Source organism: Cnephaeus nilssonii, assembly GCF_951640355.1.
Source record: "Cnephaeus nilssonii genome assembly, chromosome: 10".
Classification (NCBI taxonomy): Eukaryota; Metazoa; Chordata; class Mammalia; order Chiroptera; family Vespertilionidae; genus Cnephaeus; species Cnephaeus nilssonii.
In genome coordinates, this window is record NC_137081.1 from 55,036,986 (window position 1) to 55,051,936 (window position 14,951).

At 43.2% G+C, this 14,951-nt stretch overlaps 1 protein-coding gene across 1 annotated transcript in view; it reads left to right on the forward strand.

Annotated features, from left to right (window-relative positions):
- ITGB6 (integrin subunit beta 6) overlaps positions 1 to 6,910 on the forward strand; it is a 74,625-nt gene extending 67,715 nt beyond the window's left edge. Inside the window, exon 16 of the mRNA XM_079782202.1 lies at positions 4,769 to 6,910. Within this exon, the coding sequence (XP_079638328.1) occupies positions 4,769 to 4,867 (99 nt within the window). The 3' untranslated portion in view covers positions 4,868 to 6,910. The remainder of the gene's footprint in view (positions 1 to 4,768) is intronic.
- The last annotated feature ends 8,041 nt before the right edge of the window (positions 6,911 to 14,951 follow it).

The following is a 14,951-nucleotide window of genomic DNA, read 5'->3' on the forward strand; positions in this document are numbered from 1 at the left end:
TGAAGCCTGGTTTGTCCTGAAATCATTCAGCCAAAAGAGAGAGAGAGAAAGTGAGTGAGAGTTGAAGTAAGTGTGGCAAAATCTTGATAATTGTTGAAGCTGGGCAATAGGTCTACAGAGGTTCATTAGACAGCTTTTATCTTGTATATGTATGGATTTTTCATAATTAAAAAAAAAAACCCTTTCGGAAAGTAAATTGTGGGTTTGCATTGAGTATATAGTTTATCCATCCATAACAAAGTCAATGTAACCTACAGGTTAGTTTGGTGACTTAGAACTTGAGGCCAAAGTGTTGGTGCAGTTAACATAACCTGGTCCCCTGGCCATCGCTGTTTTAACTCTTACAAACTATCAAGCAAATGCCTGACAATGGTTAGAAGGGCAACCAGGCAAAAGAATGTCATTAAGTTGGCATAAAAAACAACAACAACACAACAGCAGCAGTTAGTTGAATAGCCACCAGCCCCGTGAAATCATCTTCATATTCCCAATTTGAATGTAAGGAAACTGAGGCTCTGAGCGGTTAAGAGATTTCTCCAAGTGCTGATCCCAACTGCAGCCTCTTCTTCCAAGCACAGCCTTGACACTCCGGGGAATAATAAGCAGGTGTTCCACGAATAAGCACTTGGGCAATTATGTGATGTCTATCTACCAAGCAGCACATTTTAATGTTCTCATACAAAAGCATGATTACTGACAAGCGATTAATATCTTTAAAATAACATTTTAATTAATAGTTAATTTCCCCAAAACATGAATTGTTTTCTCTTAGGATGTAGAACATGACTGAAATTCAAATGCTAAAATTTTGCCATTTCTACATCTAATATGGAACAAAAATACGCATTATACAGATTAAAGTATGAATGAAAAATGTTATTCCCTTGTTAAACTGAGTTTCTTTGAATAACAAATGTTTGATGTTCTTGACTAGATAATGACTGGATAATAATTATTCACTTGGATGCAAAAGAGGTTTAACTCAAGTAATTCAACTCAAATTTCACTAATATATCCTATTGGGAAAAAATGTTGCTCAGTGCATCCATTTTATGATCTTCAATTTTATTCTGTTTTTATTTAAAAATCTATTTCTTCTTGAAGAATTGAATTTGACTGGTCTTCAAAACCCAGGGGACCTCCATATACTGCAGAGGTAGTTGGGTCTCCTGACTCCAAAAGTGACAGAGCTGAGGATGAAAAAGAGTTTCATTCTTGCCTCCTGGAACATGTCATCAGAGCCATAAAGAAAGGTTACCTTTTACTGCTTTTAAAAATAATGCCCACATCCACATTCTTTATGAAAACAGAAAGGGAAGATATTTAAATTCATCTTTGATTAGACATTTTTTTCCTAGGATGATAAGTCATTCACTAGCGGCAAAGAATGTTCAGTCTGACATTTCTAGCAGTCATGGATTGATTTTGTGCTGTACTAAACAAATCAGGTCTGCGTTTGGCAGTTAGGCAATCATTAAGAGAGCTGTGGGTCATGACAGAGAGCTTTCTTATTACCACTTTTGCAAGCTCTAAAAATGTGCCATTGCATTTGCAGAATCCACAGCCTAAATTAGTACCCCTAGATGCCTGGGGGGATTAGCCTAGTCACCCCAGATGGTTGGGGGAAACACAACCTTGTCAAGGGAAGGAGTGCAGACTCACCTGAAATGGAACCAGACACAAGCCTGTGTCGCAACTGAAAATCTTTTGTGGGAAGTTGCCACTTGCATGGCACTAGAAGAGGCAAGGTCAGACATTGTCACACTTCCTGCTGTCAACAAAACCCGGTTTGAGCTCATTCTGCTGAGCTGCGAGCATCAGTTGAGGGCAGGAAACACTCTCCCCTCCCCAATATATACATGCTCTTTCTTTTAAACTTCCACCTTACCCTCCTACTACAGTGGGGTCTACTTTATCCACCATCACCTATTAGCGTGCCCAGGCCCTACAACTAGTTTTGCAAGAGACTCCCAAAATATTGTAGGCCTGAATAAATTAAGTTGCTTAAAAAATATAGAAAGAAAACCACACAATCAAAATTACACATTCAACTAAGTGTCTACAAAATAACATTGTGTAATCAATCAGTCAATCGCAACTCATCTCCTTTGCAGTGCATATAAATGACATTTAGAGTGAGATGGGGTGAATTTCAATTTGTCTGACATGATATAGGATGGGGTCCCCAAGAGAGTTCCTCGCCCTTCGCTGATCCAAGCTGGCCCTTCTCACAGCCAGTTACTCTGAATTTCAGAGTACCTTGCCTTCTCCCTAAGCCACACTCTTCCTCCAGGCCGGTGCCCCTACTCATTATCCTCACCCTGCCCTTCTTATTTTTTCTATCTTTCCTCTTCAATTCATTTCTTAATCTTCTGTAACCAACTTAAACTGAATAGCATATAGTCTCTTAATAGAATTCCATGATTTTGTTTGCAAATAATACTCGACCTGCATCTAAGAACACATTAGTATGCTCGTCACCCTCCAAATTTCAAGTTCTTATGGAAGCGGAACGAAGTAAGAACTGGAGGGCCCTCAGATTTATGCAGGCTGACCTCAGGAGCAGAGACAACATGCTGACGTAGCCTTCACTCATCATCCACCACCAAGGAGCCTCTTTTCTGTTTGCCCTCATGACTGAGATAGCATCTCACTCCAAAGGCCTGAGCAAAAGTGACATGTTACTCAGTCTGGGGTCAGGCCACTGGCTCTGGGCAACAGAGAAACAGGTGCAAGTGTTATTCCTCCTCAAAATGAAGACTGTGGTGAATCCAAGGGCAACAGGTGGGAGAGACCAGGGAGTATTTTTCATTTTATTGAGGTCTTCCAAGAGCTGAGAGAAATGTACTTAGAAAGCCAATATAATCATGTTTTTTTCAGACCTATGCCTGGAAATTGCTACCATTTCTACAGTTCATGAAATAAGGAGACCAAAGTATAAGATTTAGCAATTTGGAGGCTCTGAGATGATATGTGGACTCCATGCATACTCAGAAATAGGCTTGGGAATGTTAAGAGTACCAAAACCCTGGGGGGAAATAACTTTATTACACTCTCCAGGACAGAAAAGGAAAGCAAGTTCCAAATAGAAAGAAGAGCTCTAAGTTAGAGCTAATAAAAAGAGGCAGCATTTACTGGGGACTGTGTGCCAGGCACTGTGCTAAAGTACATTACCTCGCAGATAAGGTAGGCATTTTGGCAATCTCTCTTATAGATAAGGACACCAAGGCTTGGAGTTGCTTAAGTAAGGTCACACAGTGCTGCTGGGTTTGAACCCAGGCTGTCTGACACCTGAGCCTCTGTGGTCAATCCTGGAAAGAAGGAGAAAAGAGACTGTGCCTTACCCAGACATCTTGTGCCAGCCAGGAGCAGTTAAACCAAAGGAGAGAAATAGAAGGAACAAGCTTGGCATTTCTTTAAACACCTAGAGAGCTTTGGTCCTTCTGGTCCTGGTGACAGCCCCTGGAAACATACGGACAGCCCAAACAGCACAGCTGGATGATCCAGGCATGAGTACCCCACCTCTCACTGCCCCGAGGGCATACGCATCTTGCCCAATCTGCCTTGGGACCTGTGCTCCTTCAGGAGTGCAGTGTCGCAAACACCAAACACCCGACTTGTGACCCTGATTCAAACACTCGTTAACAAAAGCTGTCTGGTTCTTTCTCCATCCAGAGCAGGCAGTCACTGTCCTGGGAATCTTTCCCTGCTTCTCCCAAGCAGCTAGCCACTCCTCTTTCTGAATTTTGACCTCATTTTAGCAAATTATTTGTGCCTTTGTTTGGTGCCTCTCACCAGAAACACATTTCCTTTTTTTTTTTTTTTAATGTATCTATTTTTATTGATTTCAGAGTGGAAGGGAGAGGGAGAGGGAGAGAGATATAGAAACATCAATGATGAGAGAGAATCATTCATTGATCGGCTGCCTCCTGCATGCCCCACACTGGGGATCAAGCCCACAACCAGGGCATATGGCCTGACTGGGAATCAAACCGTGACCTCCTGGTTCACAGGTTGACGCTCAACCAGTGAGCCACACCAGCCTACCCAGAAACACGTTTCTTCTTCTTTTTTTTTTTTAATTTAAATATATTTTTATTGATTTCAGAGAGGAAGGGAGAGAATGAGAGAGAGAGAGAGAGAGAGAGAGAGAGAGAGAGAGAGAAAATTCAGTGATGACAGAGAATCACCGATTGGCTGCCTTCTGCACGCCTCACACTGGGGGCCAAGCCTGCAACCTGGGATTGTGTCCTGGCCGGGAATCGAACCGGTGACCTCCTGGTTCCTGGGTCGACGCTCAACCGCTGAGCCACACCTGGCTGGGCCACATTTCTTAAAGGCAGGTACTACTGTGTCATTCATCTTTGTATGCTCACTTTTTTCATTTTTTACTTTACATTTTACTTTGAGTCATCTATTGGTTCATTCTATTCATTCAATAAATAACCAAATGCTTACTATGAACTGGGCACTGTTTTCAGTACAGTTAAAGTCTTGTTTTCTATCAATAAAGTAGTGCATTTCCAAAAAAGGTAAGATTTTTAGAATACACATATGGGGCTAGTTCTGCATATTAAAAAATAAAATGAAGATGTATTAATTTTAAAATATTAAAAGTATAACATCAAAATTATTTAAATGGCTTTCAAGATTAAGACTGACTCTCTTTTTCCAATTGGTAATGTACAATGAAATTATTTAGATATGTTAAAACAGTGTAATAACAAAATATACAGACTTCTATTTGAACATCCTTTTTATTTTTTAGGGAACCAATCCACTGTATAGAGGCTCCACCAGCACCTTTAAAAATGTAACCTATAAACACAGGGAAAAACAAAAGGTGGACCTTTCCACGGACGGATAGAACTACTTCATGCACGAAAAATGTCTGTTTCACTGATATGAAATGTCAATGCACTGCTTAGTTTTTCTTTCTTTGTTGCTTCAAAATGAGCTTGGTTTAAGATAATAATAGGTCATTTGGAGATCAGTCTTTCTCTGCATGAAGGTTAGAGACTATGTTGGCAAGTTCAAAATAATCAAGAAGAGAAATACCTTAGCAAAGGGGTGACTTTGGGGTTCATTTGAGGAATACTCACTCTGTTGCATTAATGCCTCAAAAAATCATCGGAATGATTCATGGGAGCCTGATCTGCATTTGAAAAATGTTTGAAGTTAGAATCTCATTTGTATCCGGAATATAGCTACCTGAGGTCTTTGTCTCAGCCAAGTCACAAGGCCCATATGTTCTCTTTACATATGCACATTCGCCAACTTATTCCAAACTTTTAGTAAATGTGCCTTCCCTAAAGGAGGATTTTTTTTTTTGTCTAAGAGATACTGATTTTACTTCAGCTGAAAGAATGCAATTCTCTAAAGAAATCCCAAATGTAAGAATGAAAATTAAGTGTTAATTACTGTGAATTTGTCTGAACCTAAAAGTCAGATACACAAATAAGTGTTTTATTTGTTTTACAGATGAGGAAGAAGTAATTTATAATTTTAGGTAGTCGCCAGTAAAAAACAAAACAACAACAAAAAAATAACAAGCCTATCATTTAGATTATTTTCAGTTACTTACCCCAAAATAAACTTCTACACTCAGATCACATGCTTCTGAGTCTTCAAACTATTGCTTCCCCCAAATTTCTCAATCCATTTTACTCAGTTTCACAGTCTTCTAACCCCTGTAATTACCGTATGAAAGTTTTAATTTCTTGTTAAAGAATTACTTTAAATGGTTAGTTTATTCATCAAGAGCCCCCATATTACAAAAGGAACAACATTTTAAGTGGTTTTAAATCAAGCACATCGAGAGTACAAAAGTCCCTCGTGCGTAATGGGTTTCCTTACCTATATTCTTTTCCCACTTGCATAACCTAACTTGACATTTCAGCTGCATATGGTAAATATGCATGATATATTTACTTTAAAAAGTAAGATTTTACTTGCAAAATACATGGGAGTGAATAGGGATCCTTAAATTGACTGAAGAGATGGACACTGCAGAATAACATTTCTTACAGTAAATACTACTTTACAAAGCACATTCTTCTCCTCTGATCCTCGTAAGGAAACTAGGGTTCAGAGAGTAAGTAGAACTGGTCCACAATCCAGACCTTCTAGCTCCAAACCATGTCTTCTTTCCGCAGCATGAGGCTGACTCCTTAGTCAGTGAAACGATAGAAAGATCTTGTGAGTTAAGCAGCAACTCTCATTTGTTGGACAGAACATGCAGCATTTAGACTTCTGGATTACAGGTGAAGTCTTGTACTTTTGTGCCATGTTTATTTCCTTTGAGTAAATTACAATGTGAAGTCTTTTGCTATGTGAAGAGTTCATTCTGTAATGGAGGCTTCACGCTTATCCACTGAATTGGAGCAGATTACTCTATGGTAAATCTCATCAGTCTTACAGGTAGATCTGTACACACTGATTACTTGGAGACTTTTTATTTCTGGTTTCTTAAGAACTCAGGTAAATCTCACACTTGTGGAGTACACAGCTATAGTAAACAATTACTAAGCAATCACCTTGGAAACCTGAAGGCGGATGTTCCCCCTACTTCCCGACTGAAGCCCAAGGTCTGGGGAAATCTAGAGCAACAAGGAAGTTGCAATTCTGATGGCACAACCGTAGTATTCACCTCGACATGTGACATTTCTGTATTGTTACTGGAATGGGGTTTTAGAAAATATAAGTTTTCCTCCTGTGTATATATAGAGAAGAATTTGCTATTTGTCTGAATACTGTTTTGACCCAGGGCTGGACCTTGAAAAGGCCAAAACATTAACAGTAGTACTTCTGTTCACTGAAGAGTTATGTTACATGAAGATAAAATGGGTTTTGTAAGTTGTTTTATTGTATTTTGTGTTGACATAAATAAACATGGTAATTTAAACAATGAGCCGTAGATGGCCGATAATTCCTTTTATTTACTTGGTACAAAACCCCCTTCTTGGATTTCTGGATCCCTGTGTGACCTGCTCTGACCGCCTTGCTGATCTGACGGGGGCCAAGGAGAAGAGCAGAAAGAGGCAGCCACGGGACGCAAGAGACAGCAGAAAACAGGCTGTAATTTGCTGCCTGGTTATAACACTGCCATTACGAGGCCTTTTAAAACAGGCCTGGACATTACCGCGTATTTTGTGAAAACAGGGTTAATGTTATGGGTTGAATTGTGGTCCCCACCCTAAAACTCGTATACTACTGAGGTCCTAACCCCCAGTACCTCAGAATGTGACTGCATTTGGACATACAGTATTTAAAGAGGTAATTAAGTTAAAATGAGATCATCAGGTTGGGCCCTGCTCCGTTGTGATTGGTACCCTTACAAGAAAAAGAGATTAGGACACAGAAGTGCACAGAGGGAAGACCACACAGGGCACCGAGGGAAGACAGCCATCTACCAGCCAACAAGAGGCCTCCGAAGTGCCTGGATCTGGGACTTCCAGCCTCCAGAACTGTGAGCACCTGCATTTCTGTGGTTTGAGCCATCCACACTGGGGTGCTTTGCGTGACAGCCCTAGCGTACTAATGCGGTCAGGTAGTGCCATTTTTCTGGGCCTCCATTTGGCAGATTCCATGGTGCCATGCTCGTTTTCCTAATCAGAAAAAAACAAACAAACAAACAAACAAAAACAGAGAGGCCAAATACTAACGAAAAAAATCAGCCTAGAAAACGTCATGTCTTAGAAAGGCCCATTCCTTACAAAAGGAAAGAGAAAGTCCGGTCAAGAGTAATTTTGTGCCGAAACACACTAAGGCTGGAGGTCTGGAAATCCACAAACCGCCCCCATTTTGAGGAACACGAAGTTCCCCAAAGTTCCTTTATTTTTCCATCTGTAAAATGGTGCCAATGCCTGTCTCTTTTAGGAACTCTAACAATACCTGACACCCAGCAGGGGCTCAATAAAGTCATTCACTCAGTATTTTTAAGTATCTAGTATATGCCAGACTCTATTCTTAGGCTTATGCACACAGCAATGAGCAAAATAAGCAGCTCCCATACTCCCAACTGGAAGAGAAGATAGTAACAATCACATGCATATTACCAGAGTACTGGGTTCAGTTTATTCACATCCCAGATCTACTTGGCCTGCCTGTCTCCCAGGTCTAAGCTGGGAGTCACCCCAGCACTGACTCACCCAGTCCCCTTGGTAGGAAAGCCTCTGCTTCCACCTCACTCCCTTGGGGGTGGGGGACCACATCAAATCCTGTGCCAAAGTCCAGAGTGGCAGCTGATCTGGGTTATAATGAAACATAAATTTGAAAAGAAGAATGCCAGGGTAAGTTGGCCTGAACAGAAAAGCACTGAGCCAATTAGGGAAGGGGAAACAAAAGAGTTTACCTGGGGGAGAGCCAGGAAAGATTGCAAAACGTGGGAAGGAAAAAGAAACAGTCTTTGGGGTAGCAACTATGTATGGGTGTTATTGAGAATGAGATAGATGGGGTGGGGGTGATTGGCTATTCATGCAAATGTCCTCATCCTTTTGGGCCTGCAGCCTGAGGGCTTTGAGATAAGAGTGAGGCCCAGCCAGTGTTGTTCAGTGGTTCAGTGTTGACTCACCAACCAAGAGATCACTGTTCTATTCCCGGTCAAGGCACATGCCAGGTTGCGGGCTCGATCCCCGCATAGGGGACATGCAGGAGGCAGCCAATCGATGATGTTTCTCCCTCATCGATATTTCTATTTATCCCTCTCCCTTCCTCTCTCTCTAAAAATCAATAAAAACATATTGGGGGTGAGAAGGCCAAGCTCCAGAAGGTTTCATCTGAGACTTCATGTGATATATTTAATTTGGTCTTGATTCCCCTTTAAGATTCCTCAACACAAGAAACAATTGTGCCCTGAAATACTCCTATGAAACCCCCCATATGGCAGACCCTAAGTCTTCCCAAAGCAACCCAGAGTCCTCCAATTTGCTCTCTCTTTCATCTCTCCACACACATCCTTCTAATACTTCTTGAAGGGACACAATACTAGGGAAGCAATCTCACCAATAATATTTTTCACTACAGGTGAACACTGACCTCTCAAAAGAGCAAATTTATTTAAATGTTCATGATTCATAACCCTTTTGTAGCATCCTCACCTTATGGGAATCTAAATGAGGAAAAAAAATTCCTTATTTAGAGAGAATGTGAAACAGAGATTGAATGAAATGTGATAGAAATCTCCCTTCTGTTAAATTTAATTATACTGCAACAGACTCAACTCAACACAACTAAAAAGTTAAAAAAACAAAAACAAAAAACTGAAGTAGCTCTTTTAAGAAGTTAGGATATTGGATTTTGGACTTTGGACTAGGATGTTCTAGAACTAGATGCCTGGTATTCTGGATGAGGCTTTTGCAACCAGTAGGTTGAGCACACCATTAGGGCCAAGACATTCATTCTTTGGATGGTGAAACCTTCATTCTTTGGATTGTGAAACCCGGTGTTAAATGCTGTTTCTCTGTGCTTTGGAAACATCTAAAACGTGAATCAAAGGTTGAAAAACTTGACCCACTGTTCTCTCCCACTTGGTTGCACAACCAACAAAGAGAGAGGAGCATGAGCACCCCAGGAGTTTTTCATCTCCTAAGCTTGTCCTGGAGCCAGGTCCTAAGATAAACCAGACCCTGGAAAGCATACATTCGGCCCACACACGTTATCGGGTGTGATTAACGACTTTAAGACTTTATGAGTGGTTCTAGTTCAGTTTGAAATTTCAATCTGACCTTTGTAATTTCTAGGTCATGTTTTATTAGGAAACTTACTGTTCAAATAGTATTTGCTCTTTCAGCCAGAAATGTGTTTACTTTCATGTTCCTTGCATAGCAACCAATGCTTTTGCAGGTCAACTTCTAAAGATAGTGCATCATGAAACTCCATTGTTTGTCGATATCTGACTTGGTAAAAAGTCACTATGTCCATTTTTTTTTTCATCCAATTGGCTTTGCTATACTTAATATAGATATGTGTGAGCACATACAAGCACATACAAACACATATTTCTTACTAGAGGCCCGGTGCACAACATTCGTGCACCTGGGGTGGAGGTGGGGGGTGTCCCTCAGCCGGCCTGCGCCATTTCACAGTCCGGGATCCCTCAGGGAATGTGCAACTGCTGCTGAGGTGGGAGAGGCTCCCGCCACCTCCGCTGCACTCACCAGCTGTCAGCCCGGCTTGTGGCTGAGCAGCACTCGGTCATTCTGCCGTTCAGTCGATTTGCATATTACCCTTTTATTATGTATGTTAATTACTAGACTTATTTATATCTATGTATGTTACTAGACTTATTTATATCTATTACTTAATTATTTATTTATATCTATTAATATAAATAAGTGTATCTTACTATACACATGTATTACTTCTTTCTCATTTTACTGGCATTAAATAGCTGTAATTGTTAGTAAAAATAGGTAACACCTATTGTTCCAAGTGCTTTATAAAATCTAATTCATTTAGAGCTCATAACCTTCCTACGGGGTGGCATTATTATCTCTTACTTCACAGATGAGAAAACTGAGGCACAGATATGTTAAGTAAACTTGCCCAGATCACACATCTAGCAAGCTTTGAAGCCAGGATTTGAATCCAAGCAATATGGATCTGAAATCCATGCCCTTGACCATTATGCTACACTCACTTATAAACCCTGAAGACATAACAATGATAAAAGTCACCATGTATTGAGTATCACCTATGAGCATATCTCCCTCCAAAGCCTTCAGTTTTAACCACTGTTCTATACTGAACGTCCCTGATTGGGTCCACCTTCTGCTCTATCCCTTCCTCTGTATGCAAAGGAAGGTGCTACTACTCATCTGCCCCTGGTAGGACATGTTCTGGAGTTGCTTTTCTAGATGTAGTAATGGATTAGCACTAAGCCATGAAGGCTTAACTGCAGGGTTACTACAGGGTTATGATAAAATCTAGCTATAAAATAAAGGCCCTTTCAGGGCGTTGGACTCTAACCAACAGAATTAGTGAGCTGGAGAATCAGTGTGGGCCATGTCCGGCTCAGTTCTCATTCTATAGCCTTGCCTGCCACCCTTTAAGTCAGGTGTTTTGTAGGACTGCCCCTATGAACCCATGAGTGAAGTTCAAAACTCTGTGTTCTAGGTGGAAGTTTCTCATGTTTTGGAGGTAGGGGTCTTAGCATGTCAAGGAATCTCCTCTTAGCAGCAACAGACTTTCATAACCATACCAGTATTTTCTGGAAACTCTGCTGTTTTATGTTAAACTAGTGGCCTGGTGCACGAAATTTGTGCACATTAAAAGGGAATTAATTAGAGGAAATATTTTAATATTGCTATTTGCCCTTTCTCTATAATAGAAGTATCAGAGATGAAAGAAAATTAGTAAAATTTATATGAAAATCTTCCTCCTATCAGAGTCTGGAGCGTGCTGTGGGACCCAGAGTCAAGTCCCCGCCCACCCACATGTGCCTCGAAATCACGCAATATCCAGACCCCACCAGTCCCACCCCCATCAAGCCCCGCCAGGTGGGGGTGCAGCCTCTGATTCCCCCATCAAGCCCCGCCCAGTGGGGGGGGTGCAGCCTTAGGTCCCCTGATGCACGCCAGGTGGGAAGCACAGCCTCAGGTCCCCCAGTGCACACTGGGCAGGGGGCACAGCCTCAGATCCCCAGGCACACACTCAGGTCCCCCAGCCCAGCGCCGGAGTGGGGGGTGCAACCTGAGTCCCCCGTCAAGCCCTACCAGGCTGGAGGCATGGCCTGAGGTCCCCTGGGCCAGCACTGGGGCGGGGGGCACGGCCTAAGGTCCCCTGGCCCGGGCCAAGGCGGGGGGAATGCCTTGAGGTCTCCCGTCAAGCCCTGCCAGGCAGCGGGGTGTGGCCTGAGGTCCCCCAACCTGGCACTGGGGCAGGCGGTGCAGCCTCAAGTCCCCCACCGGGCCCAGCTCCACGCAGCCTCAGGTCCCTGCTGATCGCTCATTATGGGAACCCGCCTCCACTGTGGGCACAGCCATCTTGTGACAGTGTGATGGTTAATTTGCATATTACCTCTTCATTATATAAGATGGGCGGAACTGGTTGCCTGATGGGAGATAGTCCCTCTTCTTACAATGTCCTCACTGAGGGCACACACTGCTGTCCTCATGGCTGCCCTGCTCCCTTCGGTTTTGCTCAGTAGTTAGAGCATTGGCCTGAGAACTGAAGGTTGAAGGTTCAATTCTGGTCAAGGACACATACTTCGGTTGCAGGCTCAATCCCTGCCCCAGTTGGGGTGTATGTGAGAGGCAAGCAATAGGTGTGTGTCTCTCTCACAGCAATGTTTCTCTGTGTGTGTGTGTGTCTCCCCCTCCCTCCCACTCTCTCTAAAAATTAATGGGATCACTAGGTCCAACGGGAGTTAAGCCCAAAACACTCATCAGAAAGGATATATGCATCCCTATGTTCATAGCAGTGCAATTTACAATAGCTAAGATTTGGAAACAGCCTAAGTGCCCATCAGCAGATGAGTGGATAAAAAAACAACTGTGGTACATTTACATAATGGAATACTACATGGCAATAGAAAAGAAAGAACTCTTACTATTTGCAACAGCATGAATGGACCTGGAGAGCATTATGCTAAGTGAAATAAGCCAATCAGAGAAAGATAAATATCACATGATCTCACTTCTATGTGGAATCTAATGAACCAAATAAACTGATGAACATAAATAGACCCAGAGACATAAAAGCATGAACAGACTGTTGAATCTAAAAGGAAAGGCAGGGGAGGGTGGGTGAGAAGAGATCAACCAATGAACTTGTATGCATATATGCATAACTCATGGACACAGACGATGGGGTGGTGAGGGCCTGTGGGGTGGGGGGGAGGAGGACAGGAATGGTCTGGAAGAGGTTAATGGGGGAAAAGGGAGGATCTATGTAATACTTTCAACAATAAAGATGAAATAATAATAATAAAATAAAAATCCATGGGAAAAATATACTTGGTTGAGGATTAACCAAAAAAAAGTGTGTCAGATCTTGGAAACTTTTTTTACTGAGGAGATGGAATTGAAGAAAAAATATATAAATAAACTAGTAGCCATGAGCACGAATCCATGCACGAGTAGCTCACTGCCACTTGCCTCAGCTGGCCACCCCGCCTGCTGCTGCTGGTAGCTCTCCACCACTCATTGCTCACTGCCCCCTCCTGTAGCTCTCCTTAGCTTGTAGATCGGTTGTGACCTTATGATGTCCTGGCTAATTTTCATATTCCTCTATTATTATATTAGACTAGTGGCCCAGTGCATGAAATTCATGCACATTAAAAGAGGATTAATTAGAGGAAATAATTTAATATTGCTATTTGCCCTTTCTCTATAATAGAAGTGTCAGAGATTAAAGAAAATTAGTAAAATGTATATGAAAACCTTCCTCCTGTCAGAGTCTGGGGCGCACCACGGGACCCAGAGTCAAGTCCTCACCCACCCACATGCACCTCAAAATCGCAGGAGACCCAGACCCGGCCGGTCCCCCGCATTGGGCTAGATCCAGACCTGGACAGTCCCACCCTTGTCAAGCCCCACCAGTCAGGGGATGTAGCCTCAGGTCCCCTGGCCCAGCGCCAGGATGAGGGGCATAGCCTGAGGTCCCCCAGCCCAGACCAGGGCGGGGGGGAGGGGTGCCTTGAGGTCCCCCGTCAAGCCCTGCCAGGTGGGGGACATGGCCTGAGATCCCCTGTCAAGCCCTGCTGGGTGGGGGGCATGGCCTGAGGTCCCCTGTCAAGCCCCACCAGGCAGGTGGGCGCAGCCTCAGGTCCCCTGGCCAGGTGCTGGAGCAGGGGGTGCGGCCTGAGGTCCCCCGGCCTGGTGCCAGGGTGGGGGTGCGGCCTGAAGTCCCCTGTCAAGCCCCTCCTGGTGGGGGGCACGGCCTGAGGTCCCCCGGCCTGGCACTGGGGTCCCCTAGCCTAGCACCAGGACGGGAAGCGCACCTTGAGGTCCCCCATCAAACCCCGCCGGGCGGGGGGCATGGCCCCAGGTCCCCTGGCCTGGCTCCAGGGTGGGGTGCGAGGCCTGAGGTCCCCTGTCAAGCCCCGCCAGGTGGGGGATACCGCCTGAGGTCCCCTGTCAAGCCCCATGGGGCGGGGGAGGGCATAGCCTCAGGTCCCTGCTGATTGCTAGTTAAGGCTCCTTATGGGAACTTGGCTTCAGCTGTGGGTGCAGCCATCTTTGTGATGGAGTGATGGTCAATTAGCATATTCCCTCTTTATTAGATAGGATTATATTAGATGGAAATTGAAAACACTGGACATAATAAAAGATATATATTTGTCATAGAGGCAAAAAAGAAAATATACAATGTTTTTCTCTGAGGCTTTCTTGGTCATGGTCAGTCATTGCTTGATCTGATCAAATTTACTACTCATTTTAAATGATAACCAACCCATGCTTTAATAAAATTCTGTGATTCATTCAAAAACCCAAATATGGCCCTTGGCTGGTTCGGCTCAATGGATGGGGCGTCAGCCTGCAGACTGAGGGGCCCCGGGTTCGATTCTGGCCAAGGGCACATGCCTGGGTTGTGGGCTCGATCCCCAGTCGGGGGCATGCAGGAGACAGCCAATCAATGATTCTCTCTCATCATTGATGTTTCTGTCTCTCTCTCTCCTTCTCCCTTCCTCTCTGAAATCAATAAAATATATTCTATATAAAAAAAAAAACAACACCCAAATATGGTGTCAGTTCCAGATGGACACAAGAAAGCACACACTATTATTTTTATACCATAGTTGCAGAGCAACTTTCTCAGCACTCAAAGTTATCATTTACTATCCCAGGGTTGGATTTCAGTAGTAACAGGATGTGAATATTTAATTGGGCCTTAACTTCACATATAAGAATTTCACCAGGAAAAGAACAATCTGGTAGACACTTCTGTCCTCAACCTGGTTCTGTGTTACATCACTATTATATATAGTCCCCTTATTTCTTAGGGTTGGT